Source organism: Oncorhynchus gorbuscha, linkage group LG06, assembly GCF_021184085.1.
Source record: "Oncorhynchus gorbuscha isolate QuinsamMale2020 ecotype Even-year linkage group LG06, OgorEven_v1.0, whole genome shotgun sequence".
NCBI lineage: Eukaryota > Metazoa > Chordata > Actinopteri > Salmoniformes > Salmonidae > Oncorhynchus > Oncorhynchus gorbuscha.
Window position 1 is genome coordinate 80976492 of NC_060178.1, and position 27524 is coordinate 81004015.

At 43.6% G+C, this 27524-nt stretch overlaps 1 protein-coding gene across 3 annotated transcripts in view; it reads left to right on the forward strand.

Annotated features, from left to right (window-relative positions):
• LOC124037270 (KH domain-containing, RNA-binding, signal transduction-associated protein 2-like) overlaps positions 1-27524 on the forward strand; it is a 130053-nt gene that overhangs the window by 88986 nt on the left and 13543 nt on the right. For all 3 annotated transcript variants that reach the window (XM_046351961.1, XM_046351960.1, XM_046351962.1), the window contains exons 5-6: positions 11014-11144; positions 14306-14480. In XM_046351961.1, the coding sequence (XP_046207917.1) occupies positions 11014-11144; positions 14306-14480 (306 nt within the window). The remainder of the gene's footprint in view (positions 1-11013; positions 11145-14305; positions 14481-27524) is intronic.

Below are 27524 nucleotides of genomic sequence, written 5' to 3' on the forward strand. Positions count from 1 at the left end.
ACTTTTGGGATTCGTTTTTCCCCGCCATGCCGTTTGTCTCATTTCATGGAGACTCATTTCCAGAGCCTGATGATAATTTCACCTAAATGCAACTGAGTTGGAGGAGGATGATTTTTTGTTTGAAGTATTTATCTTTCTTTCAAATTAAGTATGGAGGAGGACCAAAGTAGCCAATCCAACGCTTGGCATTTTCCTTGGCATGCCCACCCACTACAGCCTACCAAAGCATGAGATCCTGTTAGTCTCTATATTCATCTCTCAGTTTAGAATCAATGGACTTCTTCCAAAACTCACCTTGCAAGCAAACAAAATGCCATGGTAGTCAGACAATGTGTAATCTGGTTCAGAGGGTTTTCCCTAAAAGGGGCAGGTGACATTTGTGAAAAGACCATTCATTAGGTACAGTGCATTCAGAAAGTATTCAGACCCCTCAGAGTTTTTCCACATTTTGTCATGTTACAGCCTTCCTCATCAATCTCCACACAATACCACATAATGACAAAGCAAAAACAAGTTTTGAGAAATGTTTCCAAATGTATGAAAAATAAAAAACAGAAATACCTGATTTACATAAGTATTATGACCCTTGGTTATGAGACTCGATATTGAGCTCAGGTGCATCCTGTTTCCATTGATCATCCTTGAGATGTTTCTACAACTTGATTGGAGTCCATCTGTTGGTAAATTCAATTGATTGGACTTGATTTGGAAAGGCACACACGTGTCTATATAAAGTCCTAGAGTTGACAATGCATATCAGAACAAAAACCAAGCCATGAGGTCGAAGGAATTGACAGGATTGTGTCGAGACACAGATCTGCGGAAGGGTACCAAAAAATGTCTGCAGCATTGAAGGTCCCCAAGAACACAGTGGCCTCCATCATTCTTAAATGGAAGAAGTTATGAACCACCAAGACTCTTCCTAGAGCTGGCCGCCCGGCCAAACTGAGCAATCGGGGGAGAAGGGACTTGGTCAGGGAGGTGACCAAGAACCCGAGTTCCTCTGTGGAGATGGAAGAAACTTCCAGAAGGACAACCATCTCTGTAGCCCTCCACCAATCAAGCCGTTATGGTAGAGTTGCTAGACAGAAGCCCCTCCTCAGGAAAAGGCACATGACAGCCCACTTGGAGTTTGCCAAAAGACACCTAAAGACTCTTAAATCATGAGAAACAAGATTCTCTGGTCTGATGAAACTAAGATGAAGACTTTGGCCTGAATGCCAAGCGTCAGGTCTGAAGGAAACCTTGCACCATCCCTACGGTGACGCATGGTGGTGACAGCATCATGCTGTGGGGATGTTTTTCAGCGGCAGGGATTGGGAGACTAGTCAGGATCGAGGCAAAGATGAATGGAGCAAAATCTAGAGAGATCCTTGATGAAAACCTGCTCCAGAGCGCTTAGGACCTCAGACTGGGGCGAAGGTTCACCTTCCAACAGGCCAATGACCCTAAGTACACACCCAAAAAAATGCAGCAGACACTTCGGGACAAGTCTCTGAATGTCCCTAAGTGGCCCAGCTAGAGCCCAGACTTGAACCCAAGAGACCTGAAAAAAGCTGTGCAGCAACGCTCCCCATCAAACCTGACAGAGCTTGAGAGGATCTGCAGAGAGGAATGGGATAATAAAAAATGAAATACATTTCAGAATAAGGCTGAAACTTAACAAAATGTGGAAGAGGTCAAGGGGTCTGAACACTTTCCCAATACACTGTATTTTTTATTTATTTTATTTCACCTTCATTTAACCAGGTAAGCTAGTTGAGAACAAGTTCTCATTCACAACTGCGACCTGGCTAAGATAAAGCCAAGCAGTGTGACACAAACAACAACACAGAGTTGCACATGGAATAAACAAGCCAATAACACAATAGAAGAAAATAAATGTCTATATACAGTGTGTGCAAATGGCGTGAGGAGGTAAGGCAATAAATAGGCCATAGTAGCGAAGTAATTACAGTTTAGAAAATTAACACTGGAGTGATAGATGAGCAGATGATGATGTGCAAGTAGAAATATTGGTTTGCAAAAGAGCAGAAAAGTAAATAAAAACAATATGGGGATGAGGTAGGTAGATTGGGTGGGCTATTTACAGAAGGGCTATGTACAGCTGCAGCGATCTGTTAGCTGCTCAGATAGTTGATGTTTAAAGTTAGTGAGGGAATTATAAGTCTCCAGCTTCAGTGATTTTTGCAATTCAGTCATTGGCAGCAGAGAACTGAAAGGAAAGGCATTCAAATGAGGTGTTGGCTTTGGGGATGACCAGTGAGGTATAACTGCTGGAGCGTGTGCTACGGGTGGGTGTTGTTATCGTGACCAGTGAGCTGAGATATGGCGGAGCTTTACCTAACATAGACTTATAGATGACCTGGAGCCAGTGGGTCTGGTGACGAATATGTAGTGAGGGCCAGCCAACTAGAGCGTACAGGTCGCAGTGGTGGGTGGTATAAGAGGCTTTGGTGACAAAACGGATGACACTATGATAGACTGCATCCAGTTTCCTGTGTAGAGTTTTGGAAGCTATTTTGTAAATGACGTCGCCGAAGTCGAGGATCGGTAGGATAGTCAGTTTTACGAGGGTATGTTAGGCAGCATGAGTGAAGGATGCTTTGTTGTGAAATAGGAAGCTGATTGTAGATTTAATTTTGGATCGATATTTAATATGAGTCTGCAAGGAGAGTTTACAGTCTAACCAGACACCTAGATATTTGTAGTTGTCCACATATTCTTATTCAGAACCGTCCAGAGTAGTGATGCTAGTCTGGCAGGTGGGTGTGGGCAGCGAACGGTTGAAAAGCATGCATTTGGTTTTACTAGCGTTTAAGAGCAGTTAGAGGCCACGGAAGGAGTGTTGTATGGCATTGAAGCTCATTTGGAGGTTAGTTAACACAGTGTCCAAAGAAGGTCCAGATGTATACAGAATGGTGTTGTCTGCATAGAGGTGGATCAGGGAATCACCTGCAGCAAGAACAACATCGTTGATATATACAGAGAAAAGAGTCGGCCCGAAAATTGAACTCTGTGGTACCCCCATAGAGACTGCCAGAGGTCCAGACAACAGGCCCTCCGATTTGACACACTGAACTCTGTCTGAAAAGTAGTTGGTGAACCAGACTAGGCAGTCATTTGAGAAACCAAGGCTGTTGAGTCTGCAGATAAGAATACTGTGATTGACCGAGTCGAAATCCTTGGCCAGGTCGATGAAGAGGGCTGCACAGTACTGTCTTTCATCGATGGCGGTTATGATATTGTTTAGTACCCTGAGCGTGGCTGAGGTGCACCCGTGACCAGCTCAGAAACCGGATTGCACAGCGGAGAAGGTATGGTGGGATTCGAAATGGTCAGTGATCTGTCTATTAACTTGGCTTTCAAAGACTTTAGAAAGGCAGGGCAGGATGGATATAGGTCTATAACAGTTTGGGTCTAGAGTGTCACCCCCTTTGAAGTTGGGGATGACCCTGGCAGCTTTCCAATCTTTAGGGATCTCGGACGATACAAAAGAGAGGTTGAACAGACTGGTAATAGGGGTTGTAACAATGGCGGCAGATAATTTTAGAAAGAGAGGATCCAGATTGTCTAGCCCAGCTGATTTGTATGGGTCCAGGTTTTGCAGCTCTTTCAGAACATCTGCTGTCTGGATTTGGGTGAAGGAGAAGCTGGGGAGGCTTGGGCAAGTATCTGTGGGGGGTGCAGAGCTGTTGTCTGGGTTGGGGTAGCCAGGAGGAAAGCATGGCCAGCCGTAGAGAAATGCTTTTTGAAATTCTCAATTATCGTGGATTTATTGGTGGTGACATGTGTATTTGGAGGGAAAGTTGGTCAGGATGACATCTATGAGGGTGCCCATGTTTACGGATTTAGGATTGTACCTGGTGGGTTCCTTGATAAATTGTGGGAGATTGAGGGCATCTGGCTAAGATTGTAGGACTGCCTAGGGTGTTAAGCAATCCCCAGTTTAGGTCACCTAACAGAACAAACTCTGAAGATAGATGGGGGCAATCAATTCACATATGGTGTCCAGGGCACAGCTGGGAGCTGATGGGGGTCTGTAACAGGTGGCAACAGTGAGAGACTTATTTCTGGAGAGATTCATTTTTTAAATTAGAAGCTCGAACTGTTTGGGCATAGACCTGGAAAGTATGACAGAACTTTGCAGGCTATCTCTGCAGTATATTGCAACTCCTCCTCCTTTGGTAGTTCTATCTGGACGGAAAACGTTGTAGTTGGGTATGGAAATCTCAGACTTTTTAGTGGCCTTCCTTAGCCAGGATTCAGACACGGCAAGGACATCAGGGTTGGCGGAGTGTGCTAAAGCAGTGAGTAAAACAAACCTAGGAAGGAGGCTTCTGACGTTAACATGCATGAAACCAATACTTTTTCCGTTACAGAAGTCAACAAATGAGAGTGCCTGGGGACACGCAGGGCCTGGGTTAACCTCCACATCACCCGGGGAACAGAGGAGGAGTAGGATGAGGGTACGGCTAAAAGCTATCAAAACTGGTCGTCTAGTGCGTTGGGGACAAAGAATAAAAGGAGCAGATTTCAGGGCATGGTAGAATAGATTCAGGGCATAATGCACAGACAGGGTTATGGTGGGGTGCGTGTACAATGGAGGTAAACCCAGGCACCGAGTGATGAAAAGAGAGGTTGCATCTCTGGACGGGCTAGTTATGCTGGGTGAGGTCACCACATGTGTGGGAGGTGGGACAAAGCAAGTATCTGAGGCATGTTGAGTGGGACTAAGGGCTCCGCAGTAAACTAAGACAAAACTATCCTTATCAACAATGTACAAGGCATATTGACATATGGCAAAAAGCAATCACAGGTGTTGATTGGGAGAGCTAGCTAAGGCAACAACGGGTAAGACAACAACAGCTAATCATCTAAGACAACAACAACAGGTAGAATATCTATGAATGGGTAGAGAGGGTCGGTTAACTACACACAGGGCCTGAGTTGGGGCCGACAGATAAACAAAAAGTAAAATAGAGTACCGTGATTAATAAACAGTCCAGCAGGCATCAGCTATGTAGCCAAGTGATCATAGGGTCCAGTGAACAGCAATAGACGGAACAGGGAAGCCGCGGGTAGTCGTTACTACGCTAGCCTGCGGGAGACACAGCGTTTATGATGGGCTCAAATTGTATGTGAGGAGTTGGGACTTGCATCACGTACTGTCACTTGGTACCAGAAGAGTAGTGATTCATGCAGCACAATGTGCAGCATTAATACTTAATAAAGGTGTGTTTGTACTATATCTCATTCATCAGCAGTATGGACCACAGAGGCGTTGTTAGGGAGGAGACTGACAGTAGACAGGCTCTCACTTGCTAACGCAGACCCAATGAGGGTGCTGTACGCCACAACCCACATATCCCCCAATGTACTGTAAGAACGCTCTAGTTATGTATTTCACTGCGATATCTGGCTCCCCTTACAGTATACAATAATATTACCACCACTATTGTCTAAAAGGGAAACAATTAAAGTGAAATCTTCTGAAAAGTGTTTTGATGATATTGTATATCAGGTATTTTGGTCATCTTATTATAAGGGCACATTTAACCTCTCTTTCTTTCTGCCAGTGTTTCATTATCTTCTCTGGAAATAGTTCACAACCGAAGCTCAATCACTGTGTTTTGTCTCCAAGTTGTTGCCTCCTGGTTCAGTCACAAGCATTTCACCACTCAGTTTTCATTCAGAGGCTAATTAGCCTAGCCTGGCCACCCAACGGCCTCCATAATGATCTCATCAGGCTAGCCATTACATCTATTCATCTCGGAATGCATTTATTTTGCGATCCAATTTGAGCCCATCAAGTTTTGACTATGGGGAAACTTGGCGCAATCAAGTGATTTCATTTGAAGCAATTCAAGGCATTGCTTCCTTTTCGCAGAGCAAATTATTTAGGAAAAGGCTTGATTGTATTTACTTCATTCACTTGTTGGAAAACAGCCATTTTGATCACGTCTGGATGTCCTCCAGTCACTAGTCAATATGTTTTGGACATTATACACAAAATGCAAAATGAATCACTGATGGAAAGGGAAAGGCATAAGTGAGTGAATATTGTTGACATCATTGGGGTGATGTTAGCCTTTCATTTTCAGTGTCCTTAAGTGTAGCCAGGTGTTACATGGCATGACGTCTGTACTGTTCACAATCAAGTGACCAAAACAAGTTATCTGTCTTAACTTTTACTGAAGTATGACAATGATGTACTTTTTACATCACAGGCATTACACCTGGGAGGAAAACACTTATATTTGCTCAACTTGCCATTGACTCAACCATTGGGTCAACTCAAACATTTTGACTATATTAACCCACACAGATACAAGGATGCACTTTCATGCTAGGTTTATGACTTCATATTGAAGCTTATAGTTTCTTAAGGCCATCTGTTTATATATACTATGAATCAATGGGCGTGCTTGTGAGCGATGCCTTTAAACAGGTTAACAATCACAAGGCCGTAGGGCTAGATGGATTACCAGGACGCGTACTCAGAGCATGCGCCGATCAGCTGGCAAGAGGCTTCACTGACATTTTCAATCTCTCCCTGACCCAGTCTGTAATGCCTATATGTTTCAAGCAGACCACCAAAGTCCCTGTGCCAATGTAACCTGTCTAAATGACTATCCTCATGTAGCACTCACATCTGTAGCCATGAAATACTTTGAAAGGCCAGTCATGGCTCAGGTCCCTCAGTCAAGCAGTTAAGCCTACTAGAAAGTGTGTGCCCTCAGGCCTGGAGGGAAGCAAAAGTCATTCCGCTACATAAGACTAGTAAAGCCCCCTTTACTGGCTGAACTAGCTGACAAATCAACCTGTTACCAGCCCTTAGTAAACTTTTGGAGAAAGTTGTGTTTGTCCAGGTACAATGCTATTTTACAGTAAACAAACAGACTTCAGCATGCTTATAGGGAAGGACATTCAACAAGCACAGCACATTTTAACAAATTACTGATGATTGGCTGAGAGAAATGTATGATAAAAAGATTGTAGGGGCTGTTTTGTTAGACCAGTCTGACTTTTGACATTATCGATCATAGTCTGATGCTGGAAAAACTTTGTTATGGCTTTACACCTGCTGCTATATTGTGGATAAAGAGTTACCTGTCTAACAGAACACAGAGCGTGTGCTTTAATGGAAGCCTCTCCAACATAATTCAGGAAGAATCAGGAATTCCCAAGGGCAGCTGTCTAGGCCCCTTACTTTTTGAATATTTATTAATGACATGTCACTGGCTTTGAGTAAAGCAAGTGTGTCTATGTATGCGGATGACTCAAGACGACCTTTGGTTGGCCCTTACATATACACAGAGAGCTAACATGAATGATTTGCATGTCAATCTCTCATGGTTCAAAGTGGAGGAGAGATTGACTTCATCACTACTTGTTTTTGTATGAAGTGTTGACAATCTGAATGCACCTAGCTGTCTGTTTGAACTACTAGGACACCCATGCATACTCCACAAGACATGCCACCTGAGGTCTCTTCACAGTAACTGATGCAAGCAGTAGAATCAGATTTAAATACAGAGAAAAATATACCTTATGGAAAAGCAGGGACTGTGAAGAGTCAGGTACAGACAAACGCTAGAACACGCACTCTACACACACATACATTGTAATATTGTTGTATGGTGGTATCATACATATTGTACTGTAGATATGTAGTGGTGTAATAATGTTGTACTGTTTTATCTTATGTTTTATGTTTGATGTAAGTGTCTTAATGTGTTTGGACACTTGGAAGAGTAGCTGCTGCCTTGGCCGCAGCTAATGGAGATCCCTAATAAATACAAAAGTAACAAGTAATTAAAGAGCAGCAGTAAAAACAATAACAATATATACAGGGGGGTGCCGGTACAGAGTCAATGTCCGGGGGCACTGGTTAGTTGAGGTAGTATGTACATGTAGGTAGAGTTATTAAAGTGACTATGCAGAGATGACAACAGAGAGTGGCAGTGGAGTGGAGAGGGGAGGGGGGGCAATGCAAATAGTCTGGGTAGCCATTTGACTAGATGTTTAGGATTCTTATGGCTTGGGGTAGGAGCTGTTTAGAAGCCTCTTGGACCTAGACTTGGCACTCCGGTACCGCTTGCCATGCAGAAGCAGAGAGAACAGTCTATGACTAGGGTGGCTGGAGTCTTTGACAATTTTTAGGGCCTTTCTCTGACACAGCCTGGTATAGAGGTCCTGGATGGCAGGAAGCTTGGCTCCAGTGATGTACTGGACCGTTCGCACTACCCTTTGTAGTGCCTTGCGTTCGGAGGCCGAGCAGTTGCCATACCAGGCAATGATGCAACCAAGCAGTGATGCAACCAGGCAGTGATGCTCTCGATGTTGCAGCTGTAGAACGGATCTGAGGACCCATGCAAAATCTTTTCAGTCTCCTGAGGGAGAATAGGTTTTGTCGTACTCACTTCACGACTGTCTTGGTGTGCTTGGACCATGTTAGTTTGTTGGTGATGTGGACACCAAGGAACTTGAAGCTCTCAACCTGCTCCACTGCAGCCCCATCAATGAGAATGAGAATCATCTCTTGATCACATTGAGGGAGAGGTTGTTGTCCTGGCACCACACAGCCTAATCGTAACAGCGATGAGGGAATAAAGGTCCAGTAGTCCAATGGCAACTCCAAGCTGCGAGCTCGGCTTTTATTTCCTCCGAGAGTCTGTGAAGGAAGGTATCGAACAGAGCTTCCAGATTCCAGGCACTCTCAGTGACCAATGTGCAACAATCTACCACGTAGTCTGCCACACTACGGGAGTTCTGATGTACCTTCAGTAGTTTTCGGGCCGCCTCTCTCCCAGGCACCGGAAAGTACCTTCCTCACCTCCGCTATGAAATCGTCCAGGTTATGGCAAACGGTGGATTGTTGCTCCCAAACAGCCGTCGCCCAAGAGAGCACTCTTACGGACATTAGCGTAATTGGATACGTTGTCTTCGATTGATCCGAAAGGAACGAAGATGGCTGTAGCTCAAAAATAAGGGAGCACTGGGAAAGAAACGCCCGGCAGGTTCCAGGATCACCTGCATATTCTCCGGAGGAGATAAGCTGCATTCTCGGTGAGCCAGGGTAGGCTGAACAAACCCACCAGTAGTCGGTAAGTTGCTGAGTGGCTTGGAGGTCTCAGATGTGCCGTGCTGCCTGTGAGCTAATTCATGCAATTGCTCCATTAATGCCTTGAATCCCTCCATCAGGTTCTGAAGTAGCTCCTCCTGTCTCTTAATGGTAGCTCATTGCAGGGAGACAGCGTGACGGAGCTGGTCCAAATCTGCTGGGTTCGTACTATAACGACACAAGACGAGACCCAGTTGCAGACACAGGAGGCAGATGGTTTGAGCTCTGATATTTATTATAGTCCAAGGGGTAGGAAAAAGTCAGGTCGGGGACAGGCAAGAGTTCATAATCAGGTCAGAGTCCAAAACGGTACAGGGCAGTTAAACTACGTAGAGGCTGAGTGCTGTCCACAATGCCATCTCTCATATTTGTTTTAGCCTAGCTGTCTTTGCAAACAGGACGAGGATAAGTGGTTGGAGGAAATAAGACCTGTTTATCTGTCAAAGCCTGTTGACAAGATAATAACATATGTTTCATCCACTCTGTTATCTAGCCTGTGATTCAGATCATATTCATGTTCAATGACTGACTGAGAGAAACATTGATGAATCAAGAGGCAGCAATGGAATATTTTTTATTTTATATTTAACTTGGCAAGTCGGTTAAGAACAAATTCTTATTTACAATGATAGCCTAGGAACTGTGGGTTAACTGCCTTGTTCAAGAGCAGAACGACAGATTTTTACCTTGTCAGCTCGGTTACTGGCCCAACACTCTAACCACTAAGCTACCTGCCGCCCAATATTCACACACAAGAACAATGTAATAGCTGCTTTTAATATGGCCTCCAATGCCCTCCCAACCCGCTCGTAGTGCAAATGAGGACAAAAATTATAAGTTGTTTCCCCTGGTTCCTCACGTCACCCTCTGAAAGCCCAACGGAGTTTTGAAACTCAGAGGCTGAGTGTCTAATAATTTTTTTTAACCCATTCAGCCCTTTGAGTTCTGTGACCTAATTGAGGGAGGACGGACAGAAGCTGGACATGATGTAGCTAGACAAGGTCATGGACCTTGAATGACTTATGGTGCAGATAAATGCATTTATAAAGCATTAGCTATATGTTTATGCCTTACAATAAAGAAAGTGTTATCAAATTTTCACCCTGTTTGCCTCTGTGTTTGTGTGTGTTTTGGAATGCTGTCTGGCATTATCCTTTGAGACACTATTAATGCTGAGATTTTAATTTATGTCCTTGAATTTCCCCTCGTCTATTTCAATGTTCTAAAATGTTCTAACAACTCTCAGTAGACTGAGACTTGTTCTCCTAAATAAAACAGACTGATGGCCTCTATTAAAAAGAGGAGGATCCCATCAAATTTACTAATATTAAGCACATTGCTTATCTTTACAACAAGAGTATAACCTACCTGGCTGGCATGAAAATTAACCACGGGAAACGCGACCTCCATTCGCTATTTAAGTACATAGATGGCATGTATTTTTCCCCCTGTCCCTGTTTCGGGACAGGTGCATGATAATGGTCCATTCTAAATCAAAACAAATTTCACACAGATGTTATTTAGTATATGTAAAGACAAGATTAAATCAAGAATAGTGTGATGGTTGACCATATTAGCCTATCACTTGTGAATTATACAGTATATTATCACTTGTGAATGATGCCCAGTTTAAGGCAAGAAACAATGCCTTTTTGTTTGGTGACTTTTGTTCTAACTCTTAGTAGACTGAGACTTGATCCCCTAAACTACTCTGTCCAGAACATTCTCTCAATGAACATTCAGTGTTAAACTAAATCATGCATTTTCTGTGAATATCCTCAGAATCTTTATTTGGGAGAACTTTGTTGCAGTTTGCACTTTGTTGCGTTCAGATGACAAATCTTATTTTTTATTTATTTTGATGCCTGTTGTATTCTTTCCCACAGGACTACAATGATGAGATCAGACAGGAGCAGCTGAGGGAGCTCTCCTACTTGAACGGAGGATCAGAGGACACCAACCGAGGGAGGACAGTAAGGGGGCGGGGCTTGCGGCTGGCTTCCACGACAACCACGCGGTATGTATTTGCAAAGACCAGCTTGTTGGTTTCCATCCCAAATCATTACTGGTCATTAATTGTGTGTGTGTGTGTGTGTGTGTGTGTGTGTGTGTGTGTGTGTGTGTGTGTGTGTGTGTGTGTGTGTGTGTGTGTGTGTGTGTGTGTGTGTGTGTGTGTGTGTGTGTGTGTGTGTGTGTGTGTGTGTGTGTGTGTGTGTGTGTGGTTTTGTTTTGCATCTGTGTGAACTTTAATTCAACGATCACAATCAAAATGTGATCTTGGCTTTATTGCTTCTAATACTCACACCGCGTTTGATGAATGATTCATATTTAGTTTTAAGCACATATGGTTAATTATTCATTATGTAACATGTTCATCATTTATATATTTAATATCTCAGACGACATGACATACCTCAATAATTAATATTTCATACAATCTTCACCGGCCATGGCCATGTCTTCAGTGTGACAGTCCCTGAAAGATTTTGAGTGTACGGTGACAGCTTGCACTATACTACCTCAGGTGGTAATGGAAATAAACACACCCGTATTCTCACGTGATTCTGATTCTGCTCATTTAGAATCACCACCACATTCCTCCCCTGATTTGCTCCTTATGCTGCGCTGATAAGCTATTACTGTAAATCTCCATGAGAAATATGCACCGGTAATGTGGCCGTAATGCTCCTTGGAGTCTTTGTATTTAAGGATCATAATTGACTGCTAGCTTTAGTGAAGGATCTGCAGTGCCAGAAGACTGTGTATCTCAGCCTTCTCCATCTTGCTAGTGTTAAAACGTCTGGATGTTCTCCAAATATAGACAGCTTTATGACCTTAAATCCACCCTGCACTCCCTGTGGTGCTCCTCTGGCTCTTCTAGGCAGTAAAATCTCAGGACCGAATACAGCATCCCAGCATCTGCCTCCCAACACCCTAATTTCAGCGCAGACACACCAGTGTCCGGGCCCATTTGCCTTTTGATCTGTGACTATCGGTGCGAGTTGTGTGCACAGTCAAATTACTGTCAATGCACCCTGAAAAGTATAGCCTCCCTCACTGGGATAAGCACAGGGAGTCAGTGGGACCCGGATCATTTTTCTGCCAGCCCAGCAAACCAAAATTGCTTCTGTGTTCTGTGAAAGTTCCCAGAACATTCGTTAGGTTGCAGAAAATATTTTTCATGACACACAAACTGTCCAGTTGTGCTGATGATTATACAATGTTTGTAAAAACATCCGCCTGATGTTGCAAGAATATTCCCAGAACACATTTTGTCTGTTCTCTAAAGGTTATCAGAATGTTTCATTCAGTTGGGGGAACAGTCTGGCGGGACATTGAGGGGACATAACCAAAACACAAAAACCATCCAGTTGTGCAGATGATTATATAATGTTTATTTTAGTGTGCCAAAAAGATTCACCTGATAAGTTCTTTCCAATTTTGTTCAACATTTACTTAGGTTTTGGGAACATTGTGGGGATATGTCAAGAGTTAGGTTCCCAAAACTGACATTTATTTTTTTTTACCTTTATTTAACTAGGCAAGTCAGTTAATTAAGAACAAATTCTTATTTTCAATGACAGCCTAGGAACAATGGGTTAACTGCCTGTTCAGGGGGAGAACGACAGATTTGTACCTTGTTAGCTCGGGGAATTGAACTTGCAACCTTCTGGTTACTAGTCCAACGCTCTAACCACTAGGCTACCCTGCCGCCCCATACATTCAGAGTGCAAAAAAAACATTCCTTTGATGTTGCAAGAACATTGACAAAACAGCCATCTTGAGTTCTTTAAAGGTTACGAGAACATTTAATTAGGTTGTGGGAACAGTGTGGGTACATCACAAGAGATAGGTTCCCAAAGCACAAAATCTGTCTAGTTGTTATGACATTCTTACAATGTTTGTATCAGGGAGCACAAAACATTCCTTCAGTGTTCTTAGAATGTTATTCTTATTTGCCCAGAATGATACAATTTTGTTTTAAACCATTTCTGTTCTTTCATGTGTTAGTGTTGCCTTACTGTTGAGGAGCAAAAAATATATGGCAAATCACATGAAAATGTCTTGTTCATTTATTCCTGTAATGTTTCCTCTGAACCACTTCTATTGCACCCACATTTTTTTGCGGCAGTATGTTCTCAGAACATTACCGGAACATTGTGTACACATTGTGTACAATCCCTGGCAACCTAATGAGAACATTATGGGGAATATTCTGTGGTAGTTTTAACAGACGTTGTGAACAACATTTTAGTGAATGTTGGGTGAATGTTGAAAGGATACTTAAATTCAATTTTTTGGGGGGGGAGTAGTTAAAAACATTATTTGAATGTTTGTGGGACGTTATCATCCTAATGTTACCAAACCCTAACTATGACGTAATGGGAATGTTAGCTAATGTACTGGGAATGTTTCCCGGAACGGCTGCTTAAGGATTCTTTACAGATGTAGGTAGAGCTGATTATCCAGGTCATTGGAATAACAGTGCAGCTTCTGAATGAATAGCTTGTCTGGGAGAAAAGCGATATGATAACTGTTCTGCTTCAAACATCATTATGACTACATCTGTCTGAGCAGAAAAGGTTATGCTTATCTTCCACTTGACAACACTCAAGCTTCTGACTGAGGCAGTCTGTATAATACTGTATCTGCATACATTAGAAACAAGTGTTGAGGTCAGCACTTGCAGCCTTGGTATTCTGATTGATGCATTTCCATTCCATTGTTGCACATAGTTGTTTGAAATCAAGTGAGGACCATTTCATTTCCACACATTTTTGAGATGCCATCAATACCCATAGTGGTGGTTTCTGGTATACAAATGTAGGATCTTAATTTGAGCCAGTTTGCCACAGCGGGGAAATAATCCTAAAGCAACAGGAAATGTGAATTATTATGTGGATTATAATTAATGGAAATTTGTGCAAGGGTTGATACATCTTTCGTAAGAGAAAAGGGAAGTTACAAACTTCATAAGCCATTTTAAACCTTAAATACACTATAAGTTTTACGTTTCCTGCATTGCAGTAGGGTGATCATATTAAGATCCTACATTGGTATTTTGCTCTTTTTTAATATACTTAATTCACAAGGGACAATGTCAATGTTCAAGATCAACAGACTACGTAATATAATGTTGTGATCTAATCTCTCGTTGATGTTTTGTTTTTTAAACAGGGGACGGGGAGGCAGAGGTGCAGTTGCACCCAGAGGGACAGCGGGTACACGGAGTGCAATGCCACAAGCCACATTAGCGAGAGGAGTACCCACTCCCAGGGCAAGGGGAACACCAGGGAACCCGGGATACAGACCCCCACTGTTGCCCGTAACACACGAATCATATGACGACTACGTAAGTCTGACCCACTTTTCCCCACTAAATTTTGATGTTGAATATAGAGCGTTCAGAAAGTGTTCAGACCCCTTGACTTTTTTCGCATTCTATTACGATGCAGCCTTATTCTAAAATGTATTAAATCGTTTTTCCCCCCTTATCAGTCTACATAAAATACTTCATAATGACAAAGCAAAAACTGGTTTTGATTTTTTTGTTGTAAAAACAAAATAAGAGTATCACATTTTCATAAGTATTCTGATGCTTTACTCAGAACTTTGTTGAAGGACCTTTGGCAGTGATTACAGCATTGAGTCTTCTTGGGTATGACGCTACAAGCTTCACACCTGTATTTGGGGAGTTTCTCCCATTCTTCTCTGCAGATCCTCTCAGGCTCTGTCAGGATGGATGAGGATGCATAGCTATTTTCAGATCTTTCCAGAGACGTTCAATCGGATTCAAGTCCGGGCTCTGGCTGGGACACTCGAGGACAATCAGAGACTTGTCCCAAAGCCATCCCTGTGTTGTCTTGGCTGTGTACTTAGGGTCGTTGTCCTGTTGGAAGGTGAACCTTCGCCCCAGTCTGATGTCCTGATCTCTCTGGAGCAGGTTTTCTTCAAGGATCTCTGTACTTTGCTCCGTTCATCTTTGCCTCGATCCTGTCTCCATCCCCACAGCATGATGCTGCCACCACCATGCTTCACTGTAGAGATGATGCCAGGTTTCCTCCAGATGTGACGCTTGGCACTCAGGCCAAAGAGTTCAGTCTTGGTTTCATCAGACCAGAGAATCTTGTTTCTCATGGTCTGAGTCCTTTAGGTGCCTTTTGGCAAACTCCAAGCGCCTTTTGTCCTATGCGCCTTTTACTGAGGAGTGGCTTCCGTCTGGTCACTCTACCATAAAGGCCTGATTGGTGGAGTGCTGCAAAGATGGTTGTCCTTCTGGAAGGTTCTCCCATCTCCACAGAGAACCTCTGGAGCTCTGTCAGAGTGACCATCAAGTTCTTGGTCACCTCCCTGATTGCTCAGTTTGGCCGGGCGGCCAGCTCTAGGAAGAGTCTTGGTGGTTCCAAACTTCTTCCATTTAAGAATGATGGAGGCCACTGTGTTGTTGGGGACCTTCAATGCTGTATCCTTCCCCAGGTCTGTGCCTCGACACAGAGTCCCGGAGCTCTACGGAAAAGTATTTGGACCTTGTGCCTTGGTTTTTGCTCTGACATGCACTGTCAACTGTGGGACCTTACTCCTCCCGAGTGGCGCAGTGGTCTAAGGCACTGCATGTGCCATTAGAGATTCTTGGTTCACGTCCAGGGTCTGTCGCAGCTGGCCTAGACCGGGAGACCCATGGGGTGGCGCACAATTGGCCCAGCGTCGTCTGGGTTAGGGGAGGGATTGGCCGGCAGGGATGTCCTTGTCTCATCGCACACTAGCAATTCCTGTGGCGGGCCAGGCGCAGTGCACACTGACACGGTCACCAGGTGTACAGTGTTTCCTCTGACACATTGGTGCTTCTGAGTTAAGTGGGCATTGTGTCAAGAAGCAGTGCGGCTTGTTTGGGTTTTGTTTTGGGGAAAGGACGCACAAGTTTTAGAAATCAAGTTTTAGAAACATCTCAAGGATGATCAATGGAAACAGGATGCGCCTGAATTCAATTTCAAGTCTCATTGCAAAGGGTCTGAATACGTATGTCAATAAGGTATTTCAGTTTTAAAAAATGTATACATTTGCACAAAATGTCTAAATACTATTTTTGCTTGGTCATTATGGTACATTGTGTGTAGATTGATGAGGAAACATTTTTATTTACTCAATTTTAGAATAAGGCCATAACGTAACAAAATGTGTAACAAGTTAACGGGTCTGAATACTTTCCGAATGCACTGTAAGTGATTTATGACAGGGGACTGACTACCTTCCATCTTAAACTGAAAGTCAGGTCATACTGTGTATGTACTTTATGGAATGTTGTGTTGAACAAAGGTGCACATCTGGAAGAGATGATCCATTGCCAAAGTTGTCATGCGGGTGAAAGAGGACCCAAGAGCGACTTAACAGAAACAGAGTTTATTTAAGTCCAAACAGGGAATAACAGAAATCCTCTAGTCTGTAGAGGGGAATAACTGGAGAAGCGGCCACAGACTGCAGGTCGCTTCGGGTAGGCGCAGGCCGTAGTAGACAGAGACACCTGCTCACACGCAGCATCTGATGAAGGCAAAAAACACGACAGGACAGGGCGAAACACAATCACAGCATGGTGAATACAAAACAAGGAACCGACGGGACAGGAACGGAACACAAAGGAATAAATAGGGACTCTAATCAGGGGAAAGGATCGGGAACAGGTGTGGGAAGACTAAATGATGATTTAGGGGAATAGGAACAGCTGGGAGCAGGAACGGAACGATAGAGAGAGGAGAGAGAGGGAGGGGGAGAGAGAGGGATAGAAAAAGGGAACGAACCTAATAAGACCAGCAGGGGGAAACGAACAGAAGGAAAAGCAAAATGACAAGATGATATAAGACAAAACATGACAGTACCCCCACTCACCGAGCGCCTCCTGGCGCTCTCGAGGAGGAACACTGGCGGCAACGGAGGAAATCATAGATCAAACGGTCCAGCACGTCCCGAGAAAGAACCCAACTCCTCTCCTCAGGACCGTAACGAAAAACGATAAAAAGGGAAACTAGGGTACTACTCTAAAAAAAAAATGAGAACTAGGGACAGACTGAGACACAGCAAGGGCAGGAACAAGAACAGGAGAGATGCGATGGCAGGGAACAGACTGAGACCCAGCAAGACCAGGAGCAGAAGCAGAAAAAAATTACCAGACTTCTTCTGCGCGCAGTCTGAACACGCAGCCACGAAACGGCGCGTGTCACGCTCCTGAGTCGGCCACCAAAAGCGCTGGCGAATAGACGCAAGAGTGCCTCGAACACCGGGATGACCAGCTAACTTGGCAGAGTGAGCCCACTGAAGAACAGCCAGACGAGTGGAAACAGGAACGAAAAGGAGGTTACTAGGACAAGCGCGCGGCGACGCAGTGTGCGTGAGTGCTTGCTTAACCTGTCTTTCAATTCCCCAGACTGTCAACCCGACAACACGCCCATAAGGAAGAATCCCCTCGAGATCAGTAGAAGCCACAGAAGAACTAAACAGACGGGATAAGGCATCAGGCTTGGTGTTCTTGCTACCCGGACGGTAAGAAATCACAAACTCGAAACGAGCGAAAAACAACGCCCAACGAGCTTGACGGGCATTAAGTCGTTTGGCAGAACGGATGTACTCAAGGTTCTTATGGTCTGTCCAAACGACAAAAGGAACGGTCGCCCCCTCCAACCACTGTCGCCATTCGCCTAGGGCTAAGCGGATGGCGAGCAGTTCACGGTTACCCACATCATAGTTGCGCTCAGATGGCGACAGGCGATGAGAAAAATAAGCGCAAGGATGAACCTTATCGTCAGACTGGAAGCGCTGGGATAGAATGGCTCCCACGCCTACCTCTGAAGCGTCAACCTCGACAATGAATTGTCTAGTGACGTCAGGAGTAACGAGGATAGGAGCGGACGTAAAACGTTCTTTTAGAAGATCAAAAGCTCCTGGGCGGAACCGGACCACTTAAAACACGTCTTGACAGAAGTAAGAGCTGTGAGAGGGGCAGCAACTTGACCGAAATTACGAATGAAACGCCGATAGAAATTAGCGAAACCTAAAAGCGCTGCAACTCGACACGTGACCTTGGAACGGGCCAATCACTGACAGCTTGGACCTTAGCGGAATCCATCTGAATGCCTTCAGCGGAAATAACGGAACCGAGAAAAGTAACGGAGGAGACATGAAAAGAGCACTTCTCAGCCTTTACGTAGAGACAATTCTCTAAAAGGCGCTGTAGAACACGTCGAACGTGCTGAACATGAATCTCGAGTGACGGAGAAAAAATCAGGATATTGTCAAGATAGACAAAAACAAAAATGTTCAGCATGTCTCTCAGAACATCATTAACTAATGCCTGAAAAACAGCTGGCGCATTGGCGAGACCGAACGGCAGAACCCGGTACTCAAAATGCCCTAACGGAGTGTTAAACGCCGTTTTCCACTCGTCCCCCTCTCTGATGCGCACGAGATGGTAAGCGTTACGAAGGTCCAACTTAGTAAAGCACCTGGCTCCCTGCAGAATCTCGAAGGCTGATGACATAAGGGGAAGCGGATAACGATTCTTAACCGTTATGTCATTCAGCCCTCGATAATCCACGCAGGGGCGCAGAGTACCGTCCTTCTTCTTAACAAAAAAGAACCCCGCCCCGGCCGGAGAAGAAGAAGGCACTATGGTACCGGCGTCAAGAGACACAGACAAATAATCCTCGAGAGCCTTACGTTCGGGAGCCGACAGAGAGTATAGTCTACCTCGAGGAGGAGTGGTCCCCGGAAGGAGATCAATACTACAATCATACGACCGGTGAGGAGGAAGGGAGTTGGCTCGGGACCGACTGAAGACCGTGCGCAGATCATGATATTCCTCCGGCACTCCTGTCAAATCGCCAGGTTCCTCCTGGGAAGTAGGGACAGAAGAAACGGGAGGGATGGCAGACATTAAACACTTCACATGACAAGAAACGTTCCAGGATAGGATAGAATTACTAGACCAATTAATAGAAGGATTATGACATACTAGCCAGGGATGACCCAAAACAACAGGTGTAAACGGTGAACGGAAAATCAAAAAAGAAATAGTCTCACTGTGGTTACCAGATACTGTGAGGGTTAAAGGTAGTGTCTCAAATCTGATACTGGGAAGATGACTACCATCTAAGGCAAACATGGGCGTAGGCTTGTCTAACGGTCTGAAAGGAATGTTATGTTTCCGAACCCATGCTTCGTCCATGAAACAACCCTCAGCCCCAGAGTCAATCAAGGCACTGCATGTAGCACCCGAACCGGTCCAGCGTAGATGGACCGACATAGTAGTACAAGATCTAGATGAAGAGACCAGAGTAGTAGCGCTCACCAGTAGCCCTCCGCTTACTGATGGGCTCTGGCCTCTTACTGGACATGAATTAACAAAATGTCCAGCAACTCCGCAATAGAGGCACAGGCGGTTGGTGATCCTCCGTTCCCTCTCCTTACTCGAGATGCGAATCCCTCCCAGCTGCATGGGCTCAGTCTCAAAGCCAGAGGAGGGAGATGGTTGCGATGCGGAGCAGGGAAACACCGTTGATGCGAGCTCTCTTCCACGAGCCCGGTGACGAAGATCTACCCGTCGTTCTATGCGGATGGCGAGAGCAATCAAAGAGTCCACATCTGAAGGAACCTCCCGGGAGAGAATCTCATCCTTAACCACTGCGTGGAGTCCCTCCAGAAAACGAGCGAGCAGCGCCGGCTCGTTCCACTCACTAGAGGCAGCAAGAGTGCGAAACTCAATAGAATAATCCGTTATGGACCGTTCACCTTGGCATAAGGAAGCCAGGGCCCTAGAAGCCTCCCTACCAAAAACTGAACGGTCAAAAACCCGAATCATCTCCTCTTTAAAGTTCTGGAACTTGTTAGAGCAATCAGCCCTTGCCTCCCAGATAGCTGTGCCCCATTCTCGAGCCCGGCCAGTAAGGAGTGAAATGACGTAAGCAACCCGAGCTCTCTCTAGAGTATGTGTTGGGTTGGAGAGAGAACACAATCTCACACTGCGTGAGAAAGGAGCGGCACTCAGTGGGCTGCCCGGAGTAGCAAGGTGGGTTATTAACCCTAGGTTCTGGAGGCTCGGCAGGCCAGGAAGTAACAGGTGGCACGAGACGTAGACTCTGGAACTGTCCAGAGAGGTCGGAAACCTGAGCGGCCAGGTTCTCCACGGCATGGCGAGCAGCAGACAATTCCTGCTCGTGTCTGCCGAGCATGGCTCCTTGGATCTCGACGGCAGTGTAACGAGCGTCTGAAGTCGCTGGGTCCATTACTTGGTCGGTTACTTCTGTCATGCGGGTGAAAGAGGACCCAAGAGCGACTTAACAGAAACAGAGTTTATTTAAGTCCAAACAGGGAATAACAGAAATCCTCTAGTCTGTAGAGGGGAATAACTGGAGAAGCGGCCACAGACTGCAGGTCGCTTCGGGTAGGCGCAGGCCGTAGTAGACAGAGACACCTGCTCACACGCAGCATCTGATGAAGGCAAAAAACACGACAGGACAGGGCGAAACACAATCACAGCATGGTGAATACAAAACAAGGAACCGACGGGACAGGAACGGAACACAAAGGAATAAATAGGGACTCTAATCAGGGGAAAGGATCGGGAACAGGTGTGGGAAGACTAAATGATGATTTAGGGGAATAGGAACAGCTGGGAGCAGGAACGGAACGATAGAGAGAGGAGAGAGAGGGAGGGGGAGAGAGAGGGATAGAAAAAGGGAACGAACCTAATAAGACCAGCAGGGGGAAACGAACAGAAGGAAAAGCAAAATGACAAGATGATATAAGACAAAACATGACAAAAGTGTCATGTTATGTAGCAAAAAGTTTCCTCTGCACAGCAACAGCAAACAAATAGAAAATACTACTTTAAAATAACGTATATAATGAGGTAGTTAATGTTAATGCCAGAGAATATCTGACAAGCAGAAAGATATTAAAAGTTTCACCTCAGTTGACTTTATGAAATCTGCTGAGGTAAGTATCAAAATACTCATCAGTTGCTGCTCTATGATTAATGAAACATGAAAGGGTGACTGTAAAAACAGTCGTTTCTATCCCAGCCTTGCTGTGTGCAAGTTGTTTTCAGTCCATATAACTGAAATCACATAAACAAAATTAAACAGCTCTTTTTTATTGCCACTAGACTAAATGGAAAATATTTAATTTAGAAGACATGATGATAAGAGTACATAGACCTACAGATAAAGAACCATTTTAGATTTTAGATTATTTTTTTTTATCTCTGATTTCGGGGACGTTCAAAGTCATGTTAAAAGAGTTGAACAAGGTGAACATTCAATTGTAACCTAATGAAAAAAGCTATATTTTCACTAGTCAATTTCCACCGAGCTTTCCCGCTATGCGAAGTCTCTGTGTGTGCTGGCAATTGGTAGATTGGCCTGTCTGCATGGGGAAATGCACAAGCACAGTCTCATTACCAAAGCCGAATTGAGTTCTGAGCGAGAGCCTGTGTATTTCTTGAGAGGCAAAAAGCTGGACATTTTTCTCCACAGTAATTGGGGGTTTGGAGTGAAGGTGGGAGCACAGACAGATACCAGGGGATTAAAGAATGAAGGAGTTTGTCCAGAACATTTCTTCCCCTCTTATTTTCCCCCCACGAATCTCACCTTGCTCTATCCTCTACGCCAGGACTCATTTCTCTCAGAGTGTTTTTCCCAGAGCGTATGCAGACCTCTCTCTCTATAAGGTCAAGGTATTTTTCCCACTGAAGTATACAGGATGCTGTGATGCCTTAGCGACTGTTCTCAACCAGTACCTCCTTCTTGATGGGGGTGCAGAATATGGTCGTGGTCAAGATAAATCAACAAAAGTATTTTAATCCCTAACATAACAGACAGGCGAGTATCTTAGTAGACTAAAGCTTCAAAAAGGTTGTTTTTTTCTGTCGCTACTTTCCTCTATTTGTCGTTGTGAAGACATGCTGTATATGCACTGAGTGTACAAAACAATATGAACGTTCCTAATATTGAGTTGCACCCTTTTTGCCCTCAGAGAGAGAGAGAGAGAGAGAGAGAGAGAGAGAGAGAGAGAGAGAGAGAGAGAGAGAGAGAGAGAGAGAGAGAGAGAGAGAGAGAGAGAGAGAGAGAGAGAGAGAGAGAGAGAGAGAACTATAAGAACTTACACAGACACCACAAGATCTAGAGCAGACCTCTTGACCAGACCTGGGTTCAAATACATGCCTTAATTGTGATAAAGTGCGTCTCGGTGAGAGGTGTAGTAGTCAGGCGCAGGAGAGCAGGGATTTTTTTGAGAAGCGTGTTTAATGTAGAGATCTGTACACATAGTCCACCAATACAAAATTGGCCCCCAGATGAATGTCCAAACAAAGCGCTCGAAGGAATGCAAACTCGTGTCAGTACACAGAGGAACAACCACAGTTCCGACACTACCTACACATACGTCAATGTGAAATCAATAAACAGCATAGAATAATGACCGCTAATATTCACAAGGTTAATCCTGCACGAATTACGGCAGGTAACAGGTGCCCTATATACACACAGAAATAAAAGCAATGGAAACCAGGTGTGAAAAGGAACACAGACAAAACAACCAGAAAAAGAAAAAGGGATCGCCAACCGAACAGGTAGGGGAGTTAGTAGAAGTCGTGACATTAATATACAATGACCAAACACACCTGGGTTCAAATGCATGCCTTAATATACAAGGACCAAACACACCTGGGTTCAAATACATGCCTTAATATACAAGGACCAAACACACCTGGGTTCAAATACATGCCTTAATATACAAGGACCAAACACACCTGGGTTCAAATACATGCCTTAATATACAAGGACCAAACACACCTGGGTTCAAATACATGCCTTAATATACAAGGACCAAACACACCTGGGTTCAAATACATGCCTTAATATACAAGGACCAAACACACCTGGGTTCAAATACATGCCTTAATATACAAGGACCAAACACACCTGGGTTCAAATACATGCCTTAATATACAAGGACCAAACACACCTGGGTTCAAATACATGCCTTAATATACAAGGACCAAACACACCTGGGTTCAAATACATGCCTTAATATACAAGGACCAAACACACCTGGGTTCAAATACATGCCTTAATATACAAGGACCAAACACACCTGGGTTCAAATACATGCCTTAATATACAAGGACCAAACACACCTGGGTTCAAATACATGGAGCATTTACATTTTTGTATTTGAAAATACATGACAATACTTTCCAAATGTATTTCCAAATACATTCCATACATTCCACATTCCTTACTTGGAAATGTGTGTGAAAGTAATTGAAATATTTTAAACAGTATTTGAACCCAGGTTTGATCCAGACAAACTAAGCTCAACACTCTTGTCCGAGATCATTGGCCAAGATCCAAACCAGATTCATGTGTGCTTGATAAGTCTTAAGGCCAATACACATGAAAAAGGAAAATTAAAGAATGTGTATTGTATTTCTTAGTGTTATAAACCTGAACACACCAACTCTACAGAGGCTACGCAGAGAAGGCCATAATGTGATGAAATGCAGGGCTTGGTGAGGCTTTGAAATATATATATTTATCCCCGAACAGAATAGATATAATAACCCAACGTCACACTGTGGAAATGGAACACTCTTGTCTCTATGTGATCTCCAAAGATAAGTGAAATTCTAATAGTTGAATAAATGTGTGTATTTCTCAAATGTGGTGTCAGATAAAATATTGATGTAGCTCTTTTACGCACCCTATTTTTTATGCTCACTATTCTACATATGGGGAAAGCTTGCATTCTAGGAACACCATGCATGATAAAATGGAACAAAATTGCTTTTCTTGGGCTACCTTTAAGGATGGCATGCACGTCTGGAGTAATTGCTTTTTAACAATAGGCTTGGTTACACTGCTGAGTTCCCATTTGTGAACTAATTATGGAAATGGAATTCTCCATGCACAACTCCCCTGTTTAATAAAACACATGTAAGACACACACCTCAAGTAGATTGTTTAATCATTTCATACTCTGACTCCGAAGTAGGCGGAATACGCAAAAGCCTTGGTATCAGTTGCAATCCAAGGGATTCCTGACAGCCTTAGAAGAGGAAAGATACAAATACATTTGGCAAATACAACATATTCTTATTTCTCTATGAGACCAGTTAGGACCATAACCCTATTTGGTCAGGAGAACAGTGCTCTCCAAGGTCTTCACTATTTGGATTTGTATGTTTATTATGTTACTTTATATTACTCATTTGATTCAAATAGAAGGAAAACTCCCAGACTGAATAACAGCTTGAGAAGTACTCCCTTTTTGTGGACTCTTTTCATGTCTCTCACATGCTGCAATAAATGTGAAATGCATAAAGCAGAGTGTGTCGCTTGAATATGCAGAGGAGTAAAATCAAGTCCGTTCAGCCACAAAAACTGGATTGAAGCAGAAAGACAAAGGAACCCACCACTCATTTACTCTCCTTTCTCATTTTGGGGCTCTGCATTCAGAGGCAGCCCTGTGTGCAGATCAGTCACTGTCACGGGACGTACAGGTTGTCAATTGATAATGAAGCATAGAGCTGACGGCCTTTAGCTCCTTGCGCTCCTCGCTGTCCTAATTACAGTGAGCCAGGACTCTCCAGCCCGTGTGTTAACACTTGATTTATTTCCCCCTTGCTTGTTCAATAGCACCAGCGTTAATTGGTTTTTCAAATGAGCGTTGAAATATAAGGATCATGCTTCATTAACTAGAGGGCCTGGCCGACCCCAGCACCCGTTATGCATTGCGTCTTGCAAAAGCATGTAAAGTTCAGCGAGGTGAAAATCCACAGCTCTGTAAACAAGCAAGATATTGATATAGTGATACTGTAGCCAATCAAAAGCTGCTAGACCGCATCTCACCTTTGACATCCAACGTAGTTCGGAACAGTTCACAGGTCAGGTCACATTTTAATTTTTAATGTTTCATGTTTTTTTTCCATTGAAAAGGGTCAACAACAGTCGTTCAGACTAGCTGTCATGGTAGTGGAAATTGGAAAGCAGTACATTTATTATACGTAATGAGTTGAAGTAATCTATCACCAAATCATTTTTTTATTTTTAGGACATGTCTGGAGAATGTAGGGATAATTACATTCCATTTTGTTACAACGCAAGTACATGATAACCTTGAAATTGAAGCAATATGTAATTGCAGAATTGTCCTATATTGACATGATCCTGGCCGTCTCTCCCCTGACTGTTTTACATGTCAGAGGCAAACAGTGCCGAGGTGATGTGGAGCGTTCTGTCAGCCGGGAATGCTAACAAAACGGTCAGTTAATGAGATAGGTAGGCCTCTGACCCTGTCATTATGGAAAAATACTCATAGAGAGAGGAAGTGAAATTAGATCCCCTGAACAACTTAATCCCTGACATAATCCCTAACTTCAATTTAGTCAAATCCATGTTCATACTTGTATAAAGCCACACAAGAGCCCACAGCAGAATCTAAAAAGTCTTGAGCCAACAAAAGAGACAGGCGGATATCTCAATAGACTAAAGCTTCATTTGACAACTTTTCCCATTCCTTTTTTTATTGAACATACTTTATGTAGAGACGCTACTGTAGCATGCGTTATTAAAATAGAGACTGTTATTTCATATATATACCAAGTAGCTGTGAGGGAAGGGAATTATTAAAGTCACATGAAGACTGTCTGTCATAAGGCAGCTGATGAGTATTCTCGCATGAAAGTCTTGGCAGAAGTGGTTTTCATAGCAATAGAGCTATCCATGTAGTTGGATAATATTCATATCTTTGGAGAAGACTATTGCAGGGTTATTATTGTAGCACCAAACCCTTGTATTTTCTGGTAGGATTTTAAAACAGTCAAATGATGATCATGACTTTCTATGATGAAACTTCTTCACAGCTAAGGTGTTCTGAGGCGAACCATCACCAGTTCCTTTGTACTGACAGTGACATCAGCATTTACTGTGAATGCAAAGATTCTATGTATACTAGTTCACTTAATTTATTGGATAAGAGCATCTGCTAAATGACTTAAATGTAATGTAAATGTACTACTGGCTTGTTCAATAGCATCAATGGGGCTCCCGATTGGGGCAGTGGTCTAAGGCACTGCATCTCAGTGCAAGAGGTGAATTACAGTCCCTGGTTTGAATCCAGGCTGAATCACATCCGGCCATGATTGGGAGTCCCATAGGGCGGTGCACAATTGGCCCAGTGTCGCCGGGGTAGGCTGTCATTGTAAATAAGGATTTGTTCTTAACTGTCTTGCCTGGTTAAACAAAAAGATCCTCCAACTTTGATGGATATTGAAGCTATTAAGAAAGAGAAAACAATTTGACTGTAATTTGCAATTGCAGACATTTTTTTTTGTGTGAGTACAAGGATGAGAAGACCCCAGGAGATTACAGGATGATGATGATTGACAGAAAGTATGCACTTTGAAAACCAACCAAAACGCTTAAAATAAGCTAGATCCAACGATTAGAAAGTGTCTTCACCTTCAGAAATGTGACAGAGGAGATAGCAGGGCCAGAAATAAACATGGCAATGACAGCAGAGAGGATTAAACAGCAGTAGCACACTTTGAAAAGAGTAGCTCAGCCTGGAGCCTGGGTCTGCTGCAACAGCCTTGTCATAATATGAACACGGACCGTCTGCAGCCTCTGTGCAGCCAGGCTCATTAAAGGAAGATATACTGTATGCCTATTTTCCTGTTCTCTCCAGTGTCTGGGAAGACATTACAGTAAACATGATCATATAAGTATTAGAACTAAAAATAAGAAGACCGTCGCTGAAACAATTGCTCTCTGGGAATTGTGGGTGTTTTTGACAGTGAAGTCTGGGGAAAGTGTTTCGCAATCATGACACGAGGATAGCAAGTGTTGTTTCTACAACTATTTAGTTCAAGTTTGGACTTTAGCTAAATAGTAATGAAGCGAATAGCAGTACATTTCTCCTTTTATATGCTTTCCCCATTCCTTGGATACAAAATAGTGTACAGTCTACAATAATTAGATCATGTACAACCGGTTTGATATTCTTTGTTGTCCGACTATCACGTCCTGACCATAGAAAGCCTTTATTTTCTATGGCGGAGTAGGTCAGGGCGTGACTGGGGGGTGTTCTAGTTTATTATTTCTATGTGTAGTCTAGTTTTTGTATTTCTATGTTGGCCTGGTATGGTTCCCAATCAGAGGCAGCTGTCTATCGTTGTCTCTGATTGGGGATCATATTTAGGTAGCCTTTCCCACCTGTTGTTTGTGGGATCTTGTTTTTGTATTGTTGCTTTTGAGCCCTACAAGGTTTGTTTGTTTGTTTCTCTTTATTGTTTTTGTTGCTGGTTCTCATTCAAATAAATTATGATGAACCCAAATCACGCTGCGCCTTG